This window comes from Notolepis coatsorum, assembly GCF_963971535.1.
Source record: "Notolepis coatsorum genome assembly, chromosome: 16".
Classification (NCBI taxonomy): domain Eukaryota; kingdom Metazoa; phylum Chordata; class Actinopteri; order Aulopiformes; family Paralepididae; genus Notolepis; species Notolepis coatsorum.
The window spans coordinates 26920020-26940981 of NC_140180.1; the positions used below are offsets into that span (position 1 = coordinate 26920020).

Sequence of the window (20962 nt, forward strand, 5' to 3'; positions counted from 1 at the left end):
TCAAATCGCGCCCAGATTCCAACATAATAGTCATATTTCAACGCACAACGCGTTATGCACTGATTGGCTGTGACGGATACAGCGATCAAACTGTGACGCGCACTCAGAGCGCTATCGCGTATAGCCCGGGCCGAGAAATACGAAAAAATAAAAAAAAACATGATGTCACTTCCTGCTCTGGAAAACGAGTGTTTTTTAATTGCGATAATAACGTTATATTGTGCATTGGAAATACAAACATACTTAAAATGAGTAAATATTATTCATTTTAAACATGTTTATATTATTTATAGGGCTATAAAACAAAAAACAAAAAGATACTTATTCTTGTTCTACTCTCATATAACCAGGCAGGGCCTGAAGGGGGGGCGGCGCCCTAGCGCCCCCCAGTGGCGGCCGCCACTGGAGGTAAGGAATCTATGTTACCAATCTTGGGTTAATCAGATGTTTCTTTCGTAACGATCACGTGTGTGTGTGTGTGCCTGCCGTTGGCTGCGACCAAAGCACGGAGAAGCGTTTTTTCAGCCCCGCTTCTGTATCGTGCATGAGGACACATATAATACAGATAATCTAGCATTATTTTCAGAACGATTCATAAATCAAGCGACAAATGGCACGATTTCTAAGGAAATACATTGAAGCGTGGTTTGCTTGAGTTTCTTGAGATTAGACAGAATTGCTCTGGAACTATATTCATATTCACCACGGTATAAAACGGAAATGTATGTATGAAAGAATGATCTGTTTTTTGCATGTTGACTGGAAGAAACTCACTGACAATCGACGTGTTATTATATATATATATATATTATATCCATAGCTATAATATTTCATATATTTTTAGCACTCACAAAACACGGCATTCTCCCCATTGCATTACAGCGATGGCGTTCTAACCAGAAGGTAAACAGCGCCCCCTTGGCGTCCATTGAGTTAATGTTAGACCACTACTTTCTTAATGTAGACCACCACTATCTTAATGTAGACCACTACTATCTTAATGTAGACCACCACTGTCTTAATGTAGACCACTACTATCTTAATGTAGACCACCACTGTCTTAATGTAGACCACCACTGTCTTAGTGTAGACCACCACTGTCACCACTATGTAGTGGTCTTGAGGTCTGGCTTAAATAAGTGTGCATTTATATAGTGTTTTTATCCAAAGAGCTTTATCGCTGCTCATCAGGAGCAATTAGGGGTTAAGTGTCTTGCTCAGGGACACTTCGACACGCTGCCCAGGAGGAGCGGGAATCGAACCGGGAACCTTCCGATTACCAGACAACCGCTTCACCTCCTGAGCCACTGTCGCCCCCCTGTAGCTTCCACTGTCTTAATGTACTGGTCTGGGGGGCTTAGACCACCACTGTCTTAATGTAGACCACCACTGTCTTAATGTTAGACTACCACTGTCTTAATGTAGACCACCACTGTCTTAATGTAGACCACCACTGTCTTAATGTAGACCACCACTATCTTAATGTTAGACTACCACTGTCTTAATGTAGACCACCACTGTCTTAATGTAGACCACCACTATCTTAATGTAGACCACCACTATCTTAATGTTAGACTACCACTGTCTTAATGTAGACCACCACTGTCTTAATGTAGACCACCACTGTCTTAATGTAGACCACCACTGTCTTAATGTAGACCACCACTGTCTTAATGTTAGACTACCACTGTCTTAATGTTAGACTACCACTGTCTTAATGTTAGACTACCACTGTCTTAATGTAGACCACCACTGTCTTAATGTAGACCACCACTATCTTAATGTTAGACTACCACTGTCTTAATGTAGACTACCACTGTCTTAATGTAGACCACCACTATCTTAATGTAGACCACCACTATCTTAATGTTAGACTACCACTGTCTTAATGTAGACCACCACTGTCTTAATGTAGACCACCACTGTCTTAATGTAGACCACTACTATCTTAATGTAGACCACTACTATCTTAATGTAGACGACCACTGTCTTAGTGTAGACCACCACTGTCTTAGTGTAGACCACCACTGTCTTAGTGTAGACCACCACTGTCTTAGTGTAGACCACCACTGTCTTAGTGTAGACCACCACTGTCTTAATGTTAGACCACCACTGTCTTAATGTTAGACCACCACTGTCTTACTGTAGACCACCGTCTTACTGTAGACCACCACTGTCTTAATGTAGACCACCACTGTCTTAATGTAGACCACCACTGTCTTAATGTAGACTACCACTGTCTTAATGTTAGACTACCACTGTCTTAATGTTAGACCACCACTGTCTTAGTGTAGACCACCACTGTCTTACTGTAGACCACCACTGTCTTAATGTATTGGTCTGGAGGGCTTAGACCACCACTGTCTTAATGTATTGGTCTGGAGGGCTTAGACCACCACTGTCTTAATGTATTGGTCTGGAGGGCTTAGACCACCACTGTCTTAGGTCGCATTCACACCTACCCTGTTTGGTCCGTTTTAAGTGAACCATGGTCCCTTTAAATCAATAGTCCGTTTCGTTTGGAGAGGTGTGAACACAACAAACCAAACTATTGTAAGGACCAAACAACCGAACCATGGTCGTCTTGAAAAGTTGGGACTCTGTCCCTTTCAAAGTGGAGCATGGTGCGTTTTGCTGTTGGTGTGAACGCAATCGAACTGTATATAGTACCTAATCTAGGAAGCAAAGTAGCCTACAGTGCATTGTGGGATGAAGACGGACGCCACCTAGCGTTGACAGCTGCAGTAATGAGTCGAGGACAGACGTGGGGGAGCGACGAGGTGAAGGCTACTAGAGATATGGGCAGAAGATAACATTTCTAAATTATTAGTAGAAACTAGTGCTGTCAGGCGATTAAAAAAATGTATCTAATTAATTATAGGATTTGTAATTAATTAATCTAATTAATCGCATTTTAATCTCATAAGCATTTTAGGCCTAATATTTTATATTCTATAATCATATTTCAAATTGCATGTGTCTGGATGGCAGAATTCAGTACTGTATCTACAAAACCTTCTGTTTAATCATCTTCCCTTTATTCATTTGCTTAGATTTTTCAGGTCTGGTAAATTTTTGCTTGGTGTTATTCACAGGAAAAAAAATAGAAAAAAAAGAATTGAATTGATATTCTCATTTGGTTCATTACAATTTACTCAAGCCTAGTAACAGACACAGTATTTCTGACACTGGGAATACATTCCCTGAGATCCATAGATGTCCCTAGAATCAAATACCAAGAACATGCAAATGGACCATTAAAAAAAAAAAAAAAAAAAAAAAAAAAAAAAAAAAAAAAAAAAAAATTAAATGTTTATTCTACGTTCTTATGGAATGAATGAGATTTAAAAAAAAATGTAAAACATTTAATGTATAATTTTTTTTTAAATACATTTTGACTTAATTTTCATAACGCGAATAATTTGCTGTGTAATTAATTAATCGAATTAACGCGATAAACTGACAGCCTTAGTATAAACTCATAAAAATACTGAGGTGTTTAAATTATTTAGTGAAAAACTGAAAGAGGGGGGTCGATCTGTCTGGAGAAAAATGCCGGTTGAAAGTAAAAAACTACAGTGTGACTCCATTGTTGCTGTCATTCACTACAAGGATTCAGGGGGGAATTTCCCGAAAATGATCTGTCCAATAGAATGAATGACCTGCGTGACTGATCTGTCCAATAGATGGAATGACTTGGCGACTATATGTCCTTTGTTTACAAATTAGGTTAGCTCAAAAAAAGGCAGTGTGAACGCAAACCAGAATCAAACAATGTATCATTCTCACATTTGATCCACCAGAAAGTCCGGACTATCCGTGGACTTTTAGATGTGAACACTACCTTATTGTAGTGGTCTGGAGGTCTGGACTTTTATTGCTTCATGTATGTGATGCTGGTTGTAAACACCTCAGTGTTTTGAGCTGCTTCCAGCATCTGCTGTAAATCTGTGCACTTTATATCCTCTATAATTCTGCCTTAGTGTACAGGGGAGATAAGAACCTCAGAGAGAACAGCTGTGCGTGGGTATGTCTGTGTCTGGGCGCACACAAGTCGTATGCATTTTTTACATAGCAACCATCTATTTTCAACAGTAGCAGTATATCATAAAGATTTATGATGTCTGTACTCTGGTTAAGTGCAGGTGTTGTAGTCAGACTGTCTGCTTGTCCACGGTAGGTAGCTAGGTAGGTAGGCTGGAAGGTCTGTAGAGAGATCAGTAGGTACAGTAGGTCGGTAACAAGAATAGTAGGGAGGTCGATAGGGAGGTTGGTTGGTAAGTAGGGCAGTAGGTAGGTTGTTCGGTAGGTTGTTCGGTAGGTTGGTCGGTAGGTTGGTCAGTCGGTCGGTCAGTCGGTCGGTCGGTCGGGAGGTTGGTGGGTCGTACTCGTTAGGTAGGAGGTTGGTAGATAGAGAAATCAGTAGGTAGGTAGGAAGGATGTCGGTAGGGAGATCAGTATGGAGAACGATAGGAAGGTCCATATAGGGATATTGGTAAGTGGGGAGGTTCACAGGCAGAGGGGAGAGGAGTGTAAGACTGGAGAGGATAGATAGACCTGCACTGACAGAGAGGATGGAGAGACCTGCACTGTCAGACCTGTGGAGAAGATACAGTAGTGGGCAACATAAGCTATGCAACTGTTACGCATCTCTCTTCCATTAGTGCTGAAGTGGCTGCTTCAAATGTTGTGAAGTAGTAACACAAAATAGCTTGTGTCCTTAAATGAGCTGGTTGCCGGAGCATTCCTTGCACCCTCTGATTGTGGAAACGTTTCTAAACAATCGTCATGGGAGTGGAGCAACGATTCAATAGTAATTCAGTGGTCTGTTGCCGTGTTCAACGTGAACAAATCTGAAAACCACTTTGATTGATTGAACATTTTTATTAACAGATTGCAGAATGGGTACAATACAGTACAGCTCAATACACACAATTGTTAAGGGGATGCAGACCAGAGAAACATTTATGACATACCAGATTTACCAGATTTAGAAATACAGTACTGTTTGTGATACAAAAAGAGTCTAAAAAATATATACATTTGACGAAGAATATATATATATATATATATATATATATATATACACACACAATAGAATACAGTAGAATTAAGCGCATTACCAAAGAGTTTATCAACCATGCTCACTGATTTATGGTTACTTTATAAGCTACAGTAAGTCCAATGAATCCTCTATCCACTACCCCCATAACTGTCAGACGTGGTGCATCACTCTTCCGCTGAAAGACTAAACACCTTTTATCTCAGTACTCTATCAGTAAAACCTCCACACATCACTCAAGTTTCAAAATCTGCCCTCGTGCCCGAAGCGGCTCCATTGTCGACAGCCGGGTGCCCCTTGCAGAGTCCCTGTGTGTGTGATCCTCCTCCCGTCAACATCCATCCGTCTGCCGTCCACCTCTCCTTTCACACGGCGGCCTTTGAGGTCTGATCATGTTGTTTTCCAGGCGTATCGTAACGCAGCCCGACCCAGCGATGGTTATCGGAGGACGGTTGTGGCGCGTTGGCTGGGAACAACAGAGGGAGCGCGTCCTCACGGTGCCCTCCTCAGGGGGAGGTGCAGTAACACGTCCTCACGGTGCCCTCCTCAGGGGGAGGAGGTGCAGTAACACGTCCTCACGGTGCCCTCCTCAGGGGGTGGAGGTGCAGTAACACGTCCTCACGGTGCCCTCCTCAGGGGGAGGTGCAGTAACACGTCCTCACAGTGCCCTCCTCAGGACAGGAGGTGCAGTAACACGTCCTCACGGTGCCCTCCTCAGGGGGAGGTGCAGTAACACGTCCTCACGGTGCCCTCCTCAGGAGGGAGGTGCAGTAACACGTCCTCACGGTGCCCTCCTCAGGGGGAGGAGGTGCAGTAACACGTCCTCACGGTGCCCTCCTCAGGACAGGAGGTGCAGTAACACGTCCTCACGGTGCCCTCCTCAGGGGGAGGAGGTGCAGTAACACGTCCTCACGGTGCCCTCCTCAGGGGGAGGTGCAGTAACACGTCCTCACGGTGCCCTCCTCAGGGGGAGGTGGTGCAGTAACACGTCCTCACAGTGCCCTCCTCAGGGGGAGGAGGTGCAGTAACACGTCCTCACGGTGCCCTCCTCAGGGGGAGGTGGTGCAGTAACACGTCCTCACGGTGCCCTCCTCAGGGGGAGGTGGTGCAGTAACACGTCCTCACGGTGCCCTCCTCAGGGGGAGGTGGTGCAGTAACACGTCCTCACGGTGCCCTCCTCAGGGGGTGGTGCAGTAACACGTCCTCACGGTGCCCTCCTCAGGAGGAGGAGGTGCAGTAACACGTCCTCATGGTGCCCTCCTCAGGAGGAGGTGGTGCAGTAACACGTCCTCACAGTGCCCTCCTCAGGAGGAGGTGGTGCAGTAACACGTCCTCACAGTGCCCTCCTCAGGGGGAGGTGGTGCAGTAACACGTCCTCACGGTGCCCTCCTCAGGAGGAGGTGGTGCAGTAACACGTCCTCACGGTGCCCTCCTCAGGAGGAGGTGGTGCAGTAACACGTCCTCACAGTGCCCTCCTCAGGGGGAGGTGCAGTAACACGTCCTCACAGTGCCCTCCTCAGGGGGAGGAGGTGCAGTAACACGTCCTCACAGTGCCCTCCTCAGGGGGAGGAGGTGCAGTAACACGTCCTCACAGTGCCCTCCTCAGGGGGAGGAGGTGCAGTAACACGTCCTCACAGTGCCCTCCTCAGGGGGAGGTGCAGTAACACGTCCTCACGGTGCCCTCCTCAGGGGGAGGAGGTGCAGTAACACGTCCTCACGGTGCCCTCCTCAGGGGGAGGTGCAGTAACACGTCCTCACGGTGCCCTCCTCAGGGGGAGGTGGTGCAGTAACACGTCCTCACGGTGCCCTCCTCAGGAGGAGGTGCAGTAACACGTCCTCACGGTGCCCTCCTCAGGAGGAGGTGCAGTAACACGTCCTCACGGTGCCCTCCTCAGGGGGAGGAGGTGCAGTAACACGTCCTCACGGTGCCCTCCTCAGGAGGATATTGTACGTAAATGTATTGGCTTGCATGTAGACACACACGCACGCACACACACACTAGGGGTGTAACAATTTTCAAATTCTGTATGATTTTTTATTTTTATTTTTATTATCTTCCCACCCCCCCCCCCCCCCCCCCTCCTTTTTTCCGATTTTTCTCCCATCCCACTGTTTGTCGTTATGCCAATTCCCAACCCTCTTCCTGGTTGTTGTGCACCCCTCCCTACTGTTGGTCCGGGAGGCCGGAGACTATCGCATGCTTTCCTCCGACACATGTGCAGCCTGGCAGCGCAGACTCTCACTGGGAGAGTGTAACGTGTGGAAGGTCGCACTACCTCCCTCCAGATCCTACCCTCGCTGTGCAGGCGCCCCGACCGAACTGTAGGGGTCGCTGTCCACAACGCCCAGGACCCACCCATCAGCTTTCCCACCCCTAACACTGCCAATTGTGTTAGTATGAACGACCAGCCAAGCTGATAGCAACGCCGAGAGCTGGGCTCGAACCCAGCGTCTCCAGCGTTGATGGCGAGCGCCTTGCCCACTACACCACCTAGCCGCCCAATTCTGTATGATTTTGATCTTTTTTATTCTTCGTACTACAGAGCTCTGATCATATGTTATACATACATTGTTTGGCTTAGAAAAATAAAAAGGTTGTGTGTGTGTGTTTGCATAACGGTACCCATCTCTTCTCACTGATAGAGAGGATGCCTCGTTTAGACGACAAACAGGAAATTGAGAGACCTGGGAAAAACAACGAGAGACGGGGAATCATTGATACAGTTCTAAATCCCTACACACTGTATATTGAACGTACATTTCTGTATTGAGATTGTTACACTCCTAACACGCACACGCACACACACACACACACACACACACACACACACACACACACACACACACACACACACACACACCTCCTGTGATGACCTCAGGAGGAAGCAGAGGATGTAGGAGGACGTGTCTCCCCTGAGATTAGTCTGCCTCAAAAAAACAAGGGCCGTACCAGGAAGACATCCGTCCTGTCCTCTGACACCCAGGCACCCTTTTAGTGCATTCCTCGTCTTAAACTTTCATGGCTTTTTAGGAGGAGTGGGCGGGGGGGGGGGGGGGGGGGGGGGGTTATAAGGTTGAGGAGTTCTATGTTTTAAGGTGAAAAGGCTTAAACTGTAACGATAAGGAGGATTTAGAGGGTGTTTCTGCTGAGAGGCCCGTGTTCATGGTCACACTGTGCTAGTAGAAGGTAGATGGATCTCATTACTTTCGAATGAGAGATGACGGCAAAGTCTTCTCACTAACATTCACGACCACCCGCTGCCGTAAAAGTGACCGCATTTTGACAGGTTAGATGTTGAGTCTGTCCAAATGAATGTCTACTAGGAATGTCTGATCACTAAGTGTGTCTGACTCCTACCACCTAAGGCAAAGTAAAATATATTGTTGGTTTCCTGTTGGTTGTCAGTTTGACCCTGGGTAGGTAGGGATTTTTTTTTTTATATATATTCTTTCCCACGGCGACTATGGATAGGGAATTTCTTTATTTAATTAAAATGTTCACAACAACATGGATGCATGTACTCTGCCAGCATGTTTAATATCCATAATACTAAATGTTTGACTAAGATTTCTATGAAACTTTATTCTAAAAAAAAAAATTATATTATATATATATAATATTATATTATATTGGGTCACACCTAAATCGGCAGGGTCGGTCGGCAACCGGAAACCAACTATTAATTTTGTTAGGCCTAAACTGCTGTGTTACACCGTATAATGTATAACGTATGACGTATATCATGCCAAGGTAACTTGTGTGCTTACTGCACCTCTGTATACCGTTTACTTACTCATAGTATATATTTCTAATTCTTTATTGCCCATATTTATTGTAACATATAATATAACTGATCTGGGCATACAGAACCTCATCTGTACCTTTGATTACACTGTTTACTTTCTCATATTCTTATATCCACTGAGTTAATTATATTGTTTACACTATTTATTTTTTATCTTTATTATAATTGTTATTGCCTATAATTCGGCAATTACATCTCTTACTATGCTTATATCCTCCCGCATTTCACTGTATGCCCTGGTATGTATGTGACAAATAAACCTCTTGAATCTTAGCGACCTCAGACTAAACTCAGATGCAAATATAGTCTAAATTCTTATCTTCGACACGATTGACCATGATATCCTAATAAATCATGGTTGGTCTTTCTGACTATGTATTAAACTGGTTCAGGAGGAAATACTATGTCAGCCTTGGTGATCATGCTTCTGAGAAACATGACACCTACTTTGGAGTTCCACAAGGGAGGTGCCTCAGTCCACTATTATTCTCACTATACATGTTGCTGCCACTTGCCACTTGGGGACATCATTAGAGAACACAATGTATGTTTCCATAGCTACGCAGATGACACACAACTGTATATCTCTGCTGAACCTAATTTTCCTACTGCTATTAACTCTATTTCTGCCTGTCTCTTAGCAATAAACAAATGGTTGACCAACAACTTCCTAAAATTAAATAAAGACAAAACTGAAGTCTGCCCTATAACCAAAAGAGAAATGCTGCTGAGCAATATGTGGCAACTTACTCTTTGGATTAAAACCGAAGTTTCTGTGTTATCATAGACTCAGACCTAAGCTTTAAGTCACACATCAACAATGTGACAAAAACGGGGCGGCTAGGTGGTGTAGTGGGCAAGGCGCTCGCCACCAATGCAGGAGACGCTGGGTTCGAGCCCAGCTCTCCGCATTGCTATCAGCTTGGCTGGTCGTTCATACTAACACAATTGGCAGTGTTAGGGGTGGGAAAGCTGATGGGTGGGGATCGGACGTTGTGGACAGCGACTCCTACAGGTCGGTTGGTGCGCCTGCGCAGCAGAATCAGGAAGCGACGGGGGCCGCGTGTCCCTCCCACGCAGACCCCCACCGCTGAGAGATCGCGCTGTGCAGGTGAAAAGATGCGACGGCTGCCTCCTCGAGTACCGGAGGGGACACGTGATGCAAGGCTTCGTCCACATTGCAGCCGGCTTGTGGGAGGCATGGTCTAACAGCGTTCGAGACAGGGGAGGGTAGAATTGGACGATACGAAATTGGGATGGGAGAAAAATAGAAAATGGGAGAAAAAAGTAGATAAAAAATAAAACAATGTGACAAAAACATCATTCTTCCACCGTAGAAACATAGCTAAACCTAGCTACAGCCATTTATAAATCAAAAGAACGCTGAAAAACTGATCCATGCCTTTATCTCAAGCTGACTTTATTACTGTAATGTACTCCTTACCGGCCTCCCAAAGAAAAGAAAAAAAGACTCCAACTGCAGCTACGCTATTAACTAGAGCCAGAGGAGAGACCACATCCGTCCACGTCCAGTGTTAGCTACTCTGCACTGGCTTCCAGTAACATTTAGAATACATTTTAAGGTCCTCCCCCTTATATACATACAAAGCACTAAATGGAACAGGACCAAGCTACATTGCTAATTCTATTTTCAACTATGTGCCCCCAAAAACATTACGATCATCTACTACTGGTTTATTGAGGATTCCCAATCATAGCCAAAAGAAAATCAGGGATGCAGCTGTTGCAAATTATGCACCAAAGCTATGGAACACCCTACCTATGGACATTAGGGAGGCTAGATCACTAAATACTTTCAAAAGTAAGCTAAGAACTTACCTCTTCACCTTAGCCTTTTAATACACTCTGCCACTTAGACTCATTACATCCACACTGTGATTATTATACTGTAAATGAGAGCTATTTTATTTGCACTTTATGCATTGCTTTTATTTATGCCAATTTGATGCCTATTTTATGTCTACATTATTACTGTGAAGCACTTTGGGCTGCATTTTGTGTATGAAAGGTGCTATACAAATAACGTTTATTATTATTACTAGGGAGGTGTGTGTGTGTGTGTGAGAGAGAAAAGAGAGGGGAAAAAAAACACTGATCCACTATTTGTAGGCAATACCTTAGAATATGGTTTAGCCACGAGTCCAGAGTGCATCTGTATTTGTGAGAGAGCTGACCAGATTTACATACAGCTCTTCCCTGTTTATCAACTGCTGTCCCGTCTTACGCACTGTCCTGGGACCAGCTAACCGCACATAGGGGAACGAGGAGTAGCATGCGCCCTTCACCCCCTCACGCTGATTTAGGACCTATGTCATCGCTGACCTTCCTCTCCGCCACTCGGGGGGCCTTCATGGTCTTCCTCTCTTTCATTTTTCATTCCATTTGCTCTGCAGATAAGGACACATACAGACTTTCCAAACTCCAAATGTGGGGACTGATCTGCCAACAGAGATACTGGGAATCCCCCGTCCAAACCCATCAGTGTTATACTGTATAAAATAGTAGCACCACAGATTGTCTGATGGTCCAGTGAGACACATTGATGTTCAAACGGCCCAGCCAGATGTTTTGGTGCTCTGGAGTCCAGGAGAATCAATGAGGACCTCAATGGGTTTCCTCTGGGTCTCTTACTCTCTATCTGTGGATTTTTTCTCTCTCTCTCTCTCTCTCTCTCTCTCTCTCTCTCTCTCTCTCTCTCTCTCTCTCTCTCTCTCTCTCTCTCACTCTCTCACTCTCTCACTCTCTCACTCTCACTAAATGCTGCCTCACAACGTGGTTGTATGTCACACTCAGGAGGTAGAGCAGTCGTCTGGTAATCGGAAGGTTCCTGGTTCGATTCTGGCTCCTCCTAGCAGTGTGTCGAACTTAACCCCTAACTACTCCCGGTGAGCAGGTGGACACCTCGCATGGTCACCTCCGCCGTCGGTGTGTGAATGTGATATAAGTTGTAAAACACTTTGGCTAGAAGTACTATTTAAATGCAGTCCATTTACCATTTACACACTATATCCGTCTTTCACCTGCTTTTCTTATCGTCTTTTGCTCTCTCTGTCACTTGGTTTTTGGCTTATGTACAGTATGCTATGTACATGAAATAGTTTTTACTGTCATGAAGAAACATTTGAAGAAATAGTATATTTGTATTGTCCTCAAGTTAACTTGGCCTTCTCTCTCTTTCTCTCTCCACCTTTCTCTCTTTACATCTCTCTCTCTCCATCTCTCTCCTTTTCTCTCTCTCTCTATCTCTCCCTCTCTCTCTCTCTCTCTCCATCTCTCTCACACATACAGGTTGCTAAGCTCTATCAAACCTGGTCTGGTGAAGAAAATTAACAGACTTCCGACTCCTATTGCTGGCCTGGTGAGTCTTTTTCTCCCCTCCCTCCCTCCCTCCCTCCCTCCCTCCATTCTTCCTTCCATCCATCCCTCCCTCCATCCATCCTCCCACTGTTATCTCCTCTCATCCAACATCTGTCACCTCCCTATCCTCTTCACTTCATCCCAAGTCCTCCCCTCTCCGGACCGCGTTGACTCGGAACCAGCACAGCCACCGCAGGACAGAGTCTCAGCCACTGTGTGATGGATTAAGATTAAGTGGTGTAACTTTAACAGCTGGGAACAAAGAAAGGTCACAGCCTCTACACAGCAATGTTGTCTGCACAGCTGTGTCTTGAGAGTGGAGATCATACAGTATGAGCATGTGTGCTTTGTATGCTGCGTGTTTGCTGGTTACCGGCTGTATGTATGGCTGCACTTTGCTGGCGTCATATCACAGCCGGGCAAATGGACATAGAGTGAAACTAATGTGGTTTTGAGTGAAAATACCCCATTTTATGTTCCAATCACACAAAGTTGCATTCAATTCAACATGTCAGCGCCTAGAAAAGAGACAGAAGTTGAGCCAATTCAACAACTTCGTGGTAAGTGTTTGACAAATAAGTCAAATAAGTATATTGTTTAGGTAATATAAAATGTACTGTCGCCCCGGAGATCTAAAGTACATTTTAGGGATGCACCAATTCAACGTTTTCCATCCAATACCGACACCTGAGCTTTTGGGTATCTATAAAAATAAAAAGTAAAAGTGTCTGTTGCAATGAAAAGGTTTGTGCATTAAGTTAAGGCAACCATTACTGAACCACCAAATATTTGCATAATGTCTAATCTTTTTTTCAAGATTTATTTTTTAGCGTTTATCGCATTTTGCTACTGGGCAGTCCAGTAGAGCGAGAGAGAGGAGGAACGGGAGACAGAGTGGGGGGAAGACATTCGGCACATGACGACGGGTCCGGGAATCAAACCCGGGTCGGCCGTGCCGCGACTCAGCGCGTTATGTGGTTCGCCACTGGGGCACCCATGTCTAATCTTTTTAAATAATAAAGCTACATGCATCATTATGATCAATCGAAAAGCGATAAAACCAACCCAAGGCAAGATAGTTTCATAAATGTTCAATAAATACATAAAGGTTCATGTTAAAGTGAAATTAATATAGGGATGCAATGAGCCGATACTGATATCGGTCCTATATACTGACTTAAATGGCTGGATTGGGTATCGGCTACAGATGGAGGAAAATTGTGACTAGCTTCCCTGAATGGATTCAGCTTGATGAGATATTGCCCACATTTCTTTAATGTTTATTGTATTAGCCTATATAGCAATAACTACGAGCAGAATTGGTTGAAGATTTAGTGACACAAGTCAGTCTCTCTCCCCTTCCCACTCCTGTGTCTTGCTAGCTAACTATCTAACAAAACTGTTGGACATAGAGCTATGTTAATGCCCTACCAGTGTGGCTCTGGAACAAAAACTTCTCCAGGAGCTACTTGTGCCTTGATTAGTCCAGTAAACACTGTGTGCAGGAAGAGTCTAGTGCAGGGAGACTTTATTGAGGAGGGCCTCGTTGACAAATCTATTGTATGTCTGAGGCCAGAGCATAGTAACATGAGGGTCTGTGGTTAGCGCTTGTTTCTATGTTTAGATTAAAATTATTCCTTTTTGGTGATTCTGTGGTTCAGTATATGAATCAGCGTATTTAAAGTGCAGTCTCAGCTTGACATGTAGACCCTAATTGTGCCTTTATGGTGATTCTGTGGTTAGATTTCCCATATTTATTGTAATGTATATAACTGATGGGGCATACAGACCCTCATCTGCACCTTTGATTACATCGTTTACTTTCTCATTATCTCATATTCAGTTCAGAGTTAATTATATTGTTTACACTGTTTAATTATTTGGATATGGTTGTAGCTGAAAACCTCTTATGGTTCCAATGAGCCCAATTATATCCAAATATTTTAAGGTGAGGGGTCAAGGGACCCCGTTGTAATTGGGCTTACAGTTTTGTTTGTTTTCCTTGTCAAAATGTCTTTGGAGTGCGATTTCATCACTTACCCTGTAATTTAGCATGAAATGACCTGCATGTCATTGTCCGGATTCCTCAAGGTCTGTAGTTCCATATGGCATATCTTCGCTCTAACTCGAAAACTGAGCTTGCGAGAGCCTCCGAAAATCTTCAAATCAAATATGGTTTTGGACATTTTAAGTGATATAATAAATGACCTCGTGGGCTACTGAAGAAGCTGCTGGATGTGGCCCCCCGGGTCTATCTTCTCAAGACTAGGCTGTCAAAGTCAGTGGGGTGGGACTAATCTCTGGAACTGGCCAGGCTTAGAGGCACCACAGATGCCATACACCTGGTTACACAATAAGTATTGGCTTTTATGTTCATGTATTTATTGAAAATGAATGAAACTATCTTGCCTTGGGTTGGTTTTATTGCTTTTAGATTGATCATAATGATGCATGTAATTTTATGATTAGACATTATGCAAATATTTGGTGGTTCAGTAATGGTTGCCTTAATGCAGGATCCTTTTCATTGCAACAGACACTTTTACCTTTTATTTGTATAGATACCCAAAGTTCAGCCGTCGGTATCGGATGGAAAAAGTCTAATTGGTACATCCCTAAAATGTACTTCATATCTCCGGGGCGACGGTACATTTTATATTACCTAAACAATCAAATTTGGGCCACTTATTTGTCAAACACTTACCCTGAAGTTGTTGAATTGGCTCAACTTCTGTCTCTTTTCTAGGCGCTGACATGTTGAATTGAATGCAACTTTGTGTGATTGGAACATAAAATGGGTTATTATTTTCACTCAAAACCACATTAGTTTCACTCTATGTTCATTTGCCCGGCTGTGATATATGAAGCCAGCAAAGCGTAGCGGTACATAATTATGTATACAGCCGGGAACCAGCAAGCTGTGTGTATGCTGTGGCTGTTAGTCTTGTGATATCTGTCTTTGGTCCCAGTCATACTTTTCTGTTCTGTTTACATTACTTATTCATTTGATTCACTAGACGTTGATTAATCTATGCACAGAATCAGCTTATTTGCTCTTGAGGGCACTTGTAAAATGAGTCAAGAACTGTGCTCTCATCGACAGAGTCTGAGTGGATTTTTCTGAGAAAAACACACCTGGGCCCATGGTACTCATCTAGGATCAGTGCTCGGGTCACATGACCATAATATACACTTATGACCTAATCTGGTCTCAGATCAGTAATTCTACTCTAATGGGGCCAGAGCCTGTATTTATCACACTTCTAAGAAAAGGATTACTCATCCAGGATCACTGTTCAGATCACATGACTATAATAAACACCTCACTGTGACTTATGAGCTAATACTGTTCAGATAACATGACTATAATAAACACCTCACTATGACTTATGAGCTAATACTGTTCAGATAACATGACTATAATATACACCTCACTGTGACTTATGAGCTAATACTGTTCAGATAACAGGACTATAATAAACACCTCACTATGACTTATGAGCTAATAGTAATACTGTTCAGATCACATGACTATAATAAACACCTCACTATGACTGATGAGCTAATACTGTTCAGATAACAGGACTATAATATACACCTCAATATGACTTATGAGCTAATACTGTTCAGATCACATGGCCATAATAAACACCTCACTATGACTTATGAGCTAATACTGTTCAGATCACATGGCCATAATAATGGTCTAATTGGGTGTCAGATCAGTACTCCTACAAGATGCTTTATAAATACAGACCCAGATGACAAACTTTTTGCTTGTTGAATGAATAGCTAAAGATAGTCTTATTTCCAATCTGAAACCACCTGAAATAGTGGGCTACATAATATACTGTGACTCTGAACATATAACTTGTCTTTAGGTGCGTGTTTCAAGTATCTTTGTTATTGGATTTAGGGTGAATAATGAGACTTTAGGCACATCCACTTCACCGCTTTGTCTCTCAACCTCCCTCACTCTCTCTCTCTTTCTCTGCATTTTGTTTGGGACATTGAAGCTAGCTACCTCTGTTGTACCCATATTGACATATCAGTCAAATCAAAATAGTGTACAGGCTGGGTATTGAGAGTATGTTAACTCTTTTGTGGAGAGGTGGCAGCAGGATTCAAAGTAGTAATACCCTGATAGACTAGTACCCTGGTAAAGTACCACAAAAGTATCAAAAGTAAAAGTACTTGTTCAACATCATATCCTCATACTGTATGTCAATACAAAGAAGTCCTTCATCGTCACATTGATTTGTATAGGACTGTGAAGCTCTGTATCCCCCCACCCTGTATCCCCCCCCCCCCCCATGCTGCTTTGACACCCGAATTTCCCCAAGGGGATTAATAAAGAATCATCTTATCTTATTATCTTATAGGCTAAGCTTAAAGGGTTAATGCAGGAACCTTTTCACTTGCAACAGAAACATTTTCCGTTTCATCTATTTTTTTTTTTTTTTTATCCACTTTTTCTCCCATTTTCTATATTTTCTCCCATCCCAATTTCGTATCATCCAATTCAACCCTCCCCTGTCACGAACGCTGTTTCTTGCCTCCCACAAGCCGGCTGCAATGTGGACTAAGTCATACATAGCACAAGTCCCCTCCGGTACTTGAGGTAACAGCAGTCGCATCTTTTCACCTGCGCAGCTCGATCTCTCAGTGGCGAGGAGTAACGCGTGGGAGGCTCACGCTGCCCCCGACACTTCCTGATTCTACTGCGCAGGCGCACCAACCGACCTGTAGGAGTCGCTATCCACAACGTCCGATCCCCACCCTTCAGTTTCCCTCCCCGTAATACGGCCAATGTGTATTACTGCGGACGACCAGCTAAACTGAAAACAATGTGGAGACGCTGGATTCGAACACGCGAACCCAGCGTCTCCACATTGGTGGCGAGTGCCTTGCCCACTACACCACCTAGCCGCCCTCCGTTTCATCTATCTTAACTATAAAGGAAAAGGAATCTGACTGCATGTGTGTGTGTGTGTGTGTGTGTGTGTGTGTGTGTGTGTGTGTGTGTGTGTGTGTGTGTGTGTGTGTGTGTGTGTGTGTGTGTGTGTGTGTGTGTGTGTGTGTGTGTGTGTGTGTGTGTGTGTGTGTGTGTGTGTGTGTGTGTGTGTGTGTGTGTGTGTGTGTGTGTGTGTGTGTGTGTGTGTGTGTGTGTGTGCATACAGATCTGTGGGTGTGCGTGCATGTCTGTGTGCATACTGATCTGTCTGTGTGTGTGTGTCTGTCCCTCGCATATCTTACTGCTTATCTAACTGTTCATCCAATCGGCTTCACAGCTTCCAATCGGGTGTATTGTGGGGGGGGGGGGGTCCTGGTGTCAGATTTGGTGCCATTTGACTAGATGGTAGTGCTATAACAACAAACGTAACTTTTGGCCTTTAACCTCTGAACCCTTCATCCGATCGGCTTCACGCTCTGCGGGTGTATTCCTGAGGACCTAGGGGAGGGGGGTCCGGTGTTGAATTTGGTGCAATTTGGCCAGATGGTGGCGCTATAACAATTTATACATTTTGTATTGCACAAGATCACAACGAACATACAATAATAAAATAATGTTCACTTTTATGAAAAGGAAAAAGAAAAAAGACATACATTAATACAAATATATAAATGAATAAAAGATTAACAAAAAACTGGAAAAACAAGTTCACTCCCACTGAGCACCCACCCTCTATTCCAAATACACAATGTCCAAATACATCATAGTCCATCAATCAATACATTTTTATAGCACATTTACAACAGTTGTCACTGTACCAAAGTGCTTCACAGACATAGAGCAAAGAAGAAAATAATACAAAACGTACTAAATATAAAAGTGCAAATACAAATAAGTGCAGGGGTTCAGATAGAAATAAAAACAATAAGAATAAAAGAAAGAAAAGTGCAGTAGAATACAAAATAAGGCATAAAAGGACTAAAAGTAACGACCTAGGAGGCAGGTTCAGCTCTGGCCAAAGGCCAGGGAGAATAGATACGTCTTAAGCTGGGACTTAAAGACCTCAATGGTCTGGGCTGACCTGATGTAGAAGGGGAGGCTATTCCACAGTTTAGGGGCGGCTATGGAAAAAGCGGTCCCCTTTTGTTTTTAGCCTAGACTTGGGTACATGTAGCAGCAGTTGGTCGGCTGACCTTAGGGCTCTGGATGGGGTGTGGAGACACAGCAGCTTGGTCAGGTACTGTGGGGCCAGGCCATTTAGGGATTTAAAAACAGTTAAAAGTAATTTAAAATCAATGCGGTGACGGACGGGGAGCCAGTGGAGTGAGGCCTCACTCCTCCTCACTCCATGCTCGGAGAGCGAATGAGGCCGTTTCCAGCGCATAGCTACCAAGTTCTTTGCTGCTGTTGGCAAACCGAAATTAGAAAAGTCATTCAAAATCAACAAAGTGGACAAATGGACTCCATCCAAAATGTTTAGACTCAAGCTTTATGACAATGCTGACTGCTGGAAATGCCTAGTGCTGAAGGAACACTGGTTCATTTACTTAATCCGCGACTATTGGTTTAAGATACATCAATGTTTTAAAAAGATTACCCATGTCAATTATGAGTTCTGCCCGAGGCTATATGTTCTTAATGACCCACAAATAACATTGCATTGCGTGACCAAAGATATGATCCAGACCAGTGTGATGGTGGGGAAGCAGATACTAATGAGGAACTGGAAGAACCCTGGTGAGCCCTTTTCTTTTTGAGGAATGGTTCACAGAACTGTCAAAAGTTGCCTCATATGAACAAATATCACAATGGACCGGACCGATCAATATGTGGAGAAGTGGGGAGAATATCTTGAGATACATAGATAATGTGAAAAGATCATGAGCTTGCTCCTGGATAACACAACCCTGTTATAAAAACTATTATGAGTTTTGTCGGTGTGTGTGGATGATGTCTGGAGAGCAGGACAGCAAGCGGCTGATTTTTAATGCAGTTGTGTTTAGTTTTTTTTGTAACGGGTAAGTGTGTAGGATATGTGATGCATAAATATAGTGATGAGTGCAGTGAATATCTTGTCCAGGTGAGCTTGTGTATAGTACTGCTATTGTTAATGTGTATCTTTTGATTTGCTTGCCTTGTTTGCTTTGTTGTGTTGCTGACTGTTTTTGTATTGTCTTGTTTTGTTCATTTCATTTATTTATGTATTTGTTATTTGTGTGTGTTTTTGTTTCACTGGAGATAATTACTATATGCAGGTTTTGTGTCAATAAAATACTGATTATAAAAAACTAAGTGGACAAATGAGGGACATTAATCTTGAACAATTTGGACAGTTTAGCTGCAACTGACACCCAGACACCAGCACATAATTAATTTCATGGAGCAAAGCTTCCTTGGTGTCAAATACGTTCTGTGTATAAAGTTATAATGAATCTGTTGATTTTTGGATGCCACTAATGTTGTGATAGTTGTGATAGCTAGCTAGCGTCCATTTGAAAATGAGCCAGTTGATGAACTAATGAATTTGACAGAGTTTTTGAGCGTTACAACTTTTTTAGTTATACAGACCAAATGTTGCTGTCAATCACATTCAAGAGAAGATAAATGTCTCCAGGGCCACAGGTTCCCTTCCTCTGCCACAATCTTCCTCTTTAAGTTGGCTGGCTCAAAGTTGAAGATCATCATTATGAATTGATGCCTGTGTTGCAGGCAAAACACTTTCATTAGAAGTTGCAAGTACTTGAAGGTGTTATGTAACTGAGGGGTACAATTCCCTGACTGTATTGAGAGTATGGTATCATTAAACCACTACTTAGTTATGTACTTTAATTACTGGCCATACAGTACACGGTATGATGAACACCCACACAATAACACGGCTTAACAAAGAAAGTCCTGTTTAGAATATTTATTAGAAGAGCAGCAATAGTAGATTACAGTATTGAGAATTATGAGTCGCGCTTATATGGCGAAGAACACTTAAATAGGTCAAGAGCGTAAGTCCATGAGCATATTACGATGGGTATAATTAATACCACCTGTAGCATAAGAATTATATAAGGCACACTCGTAGGTCAGCTGGAGATACTAAGGGGGTTCCCTCCGGTTGTAAGCCAGCAGGGGAGAGGAATTGTCGGGAGCAAAAGTCTGGATCAACGAGGAATAAAGAGACTCCAGGTACAGGAGACGGTGCAATAATCCCTTGGTCCTTAGACAAAGCAACAGCTATACTCCGGTATGCATTGCAGCATGGATGAAAGCTAGCCAGCCTCTGGGTCCTAGAGGCGGGCTCGACGGTGCTCCTCACAGGGTAGATCCCACACGGCAGTGGGGTAGACGGTTCTCTGCTCCAGCAGCCACAGTACCAAAGCAATATAATCCAGCCGGAAAAGGCTCTGCATTCGTCGGTGTAGGTTATCCAGTGTACATATCCACACGGTTCTCGTCTAGGACTCCTCGGATGGCGGCACAAGGTTAGGCCGCCCAGCCTGGATAAGCACACTAGCTCGGTACGATGAACCGGTGGTAATGCTGGTCACTGTAGAACGGTAGCCGCACGATACACTATACATAATAGACTATTACTTTATAATAGAATAAGTCGAACTCGACGATACAGCGTTAAACTCTGACACTTTAGCTATCAATTCGCACGCAGTCTCAAGGCTCTATTTAGGGGCAAAAACGGGCCCACTTCACAGCACGTTGTATCGTGGTGAAGGCTTCAGCTTTTAGTTACTAAGTGCATCTGTATCCACCTGC

The 20962-nt window shown here is 43.6% G+C and overlaps 1 protein-coding gene across 1 annotated transcript in view; it reads left to right on the forward strand.

Annotated features, from left to right (window-relative positions):
• Nucleotides 1-20962, forward strand: part of LOC311242859 (LIM and calponin homology domains-containing protein 1-like) — a 192548-nt gene that overhangs the window by 79144 nt on the left and 92442 nt on the right. The window contains 1 exon segment of the mRNA XM_084331921.1: nt 12178-12247. Within this exon segment, the coding sequence (XP_084188047.1) occupies nt 12178-12247 (70 nt within the window).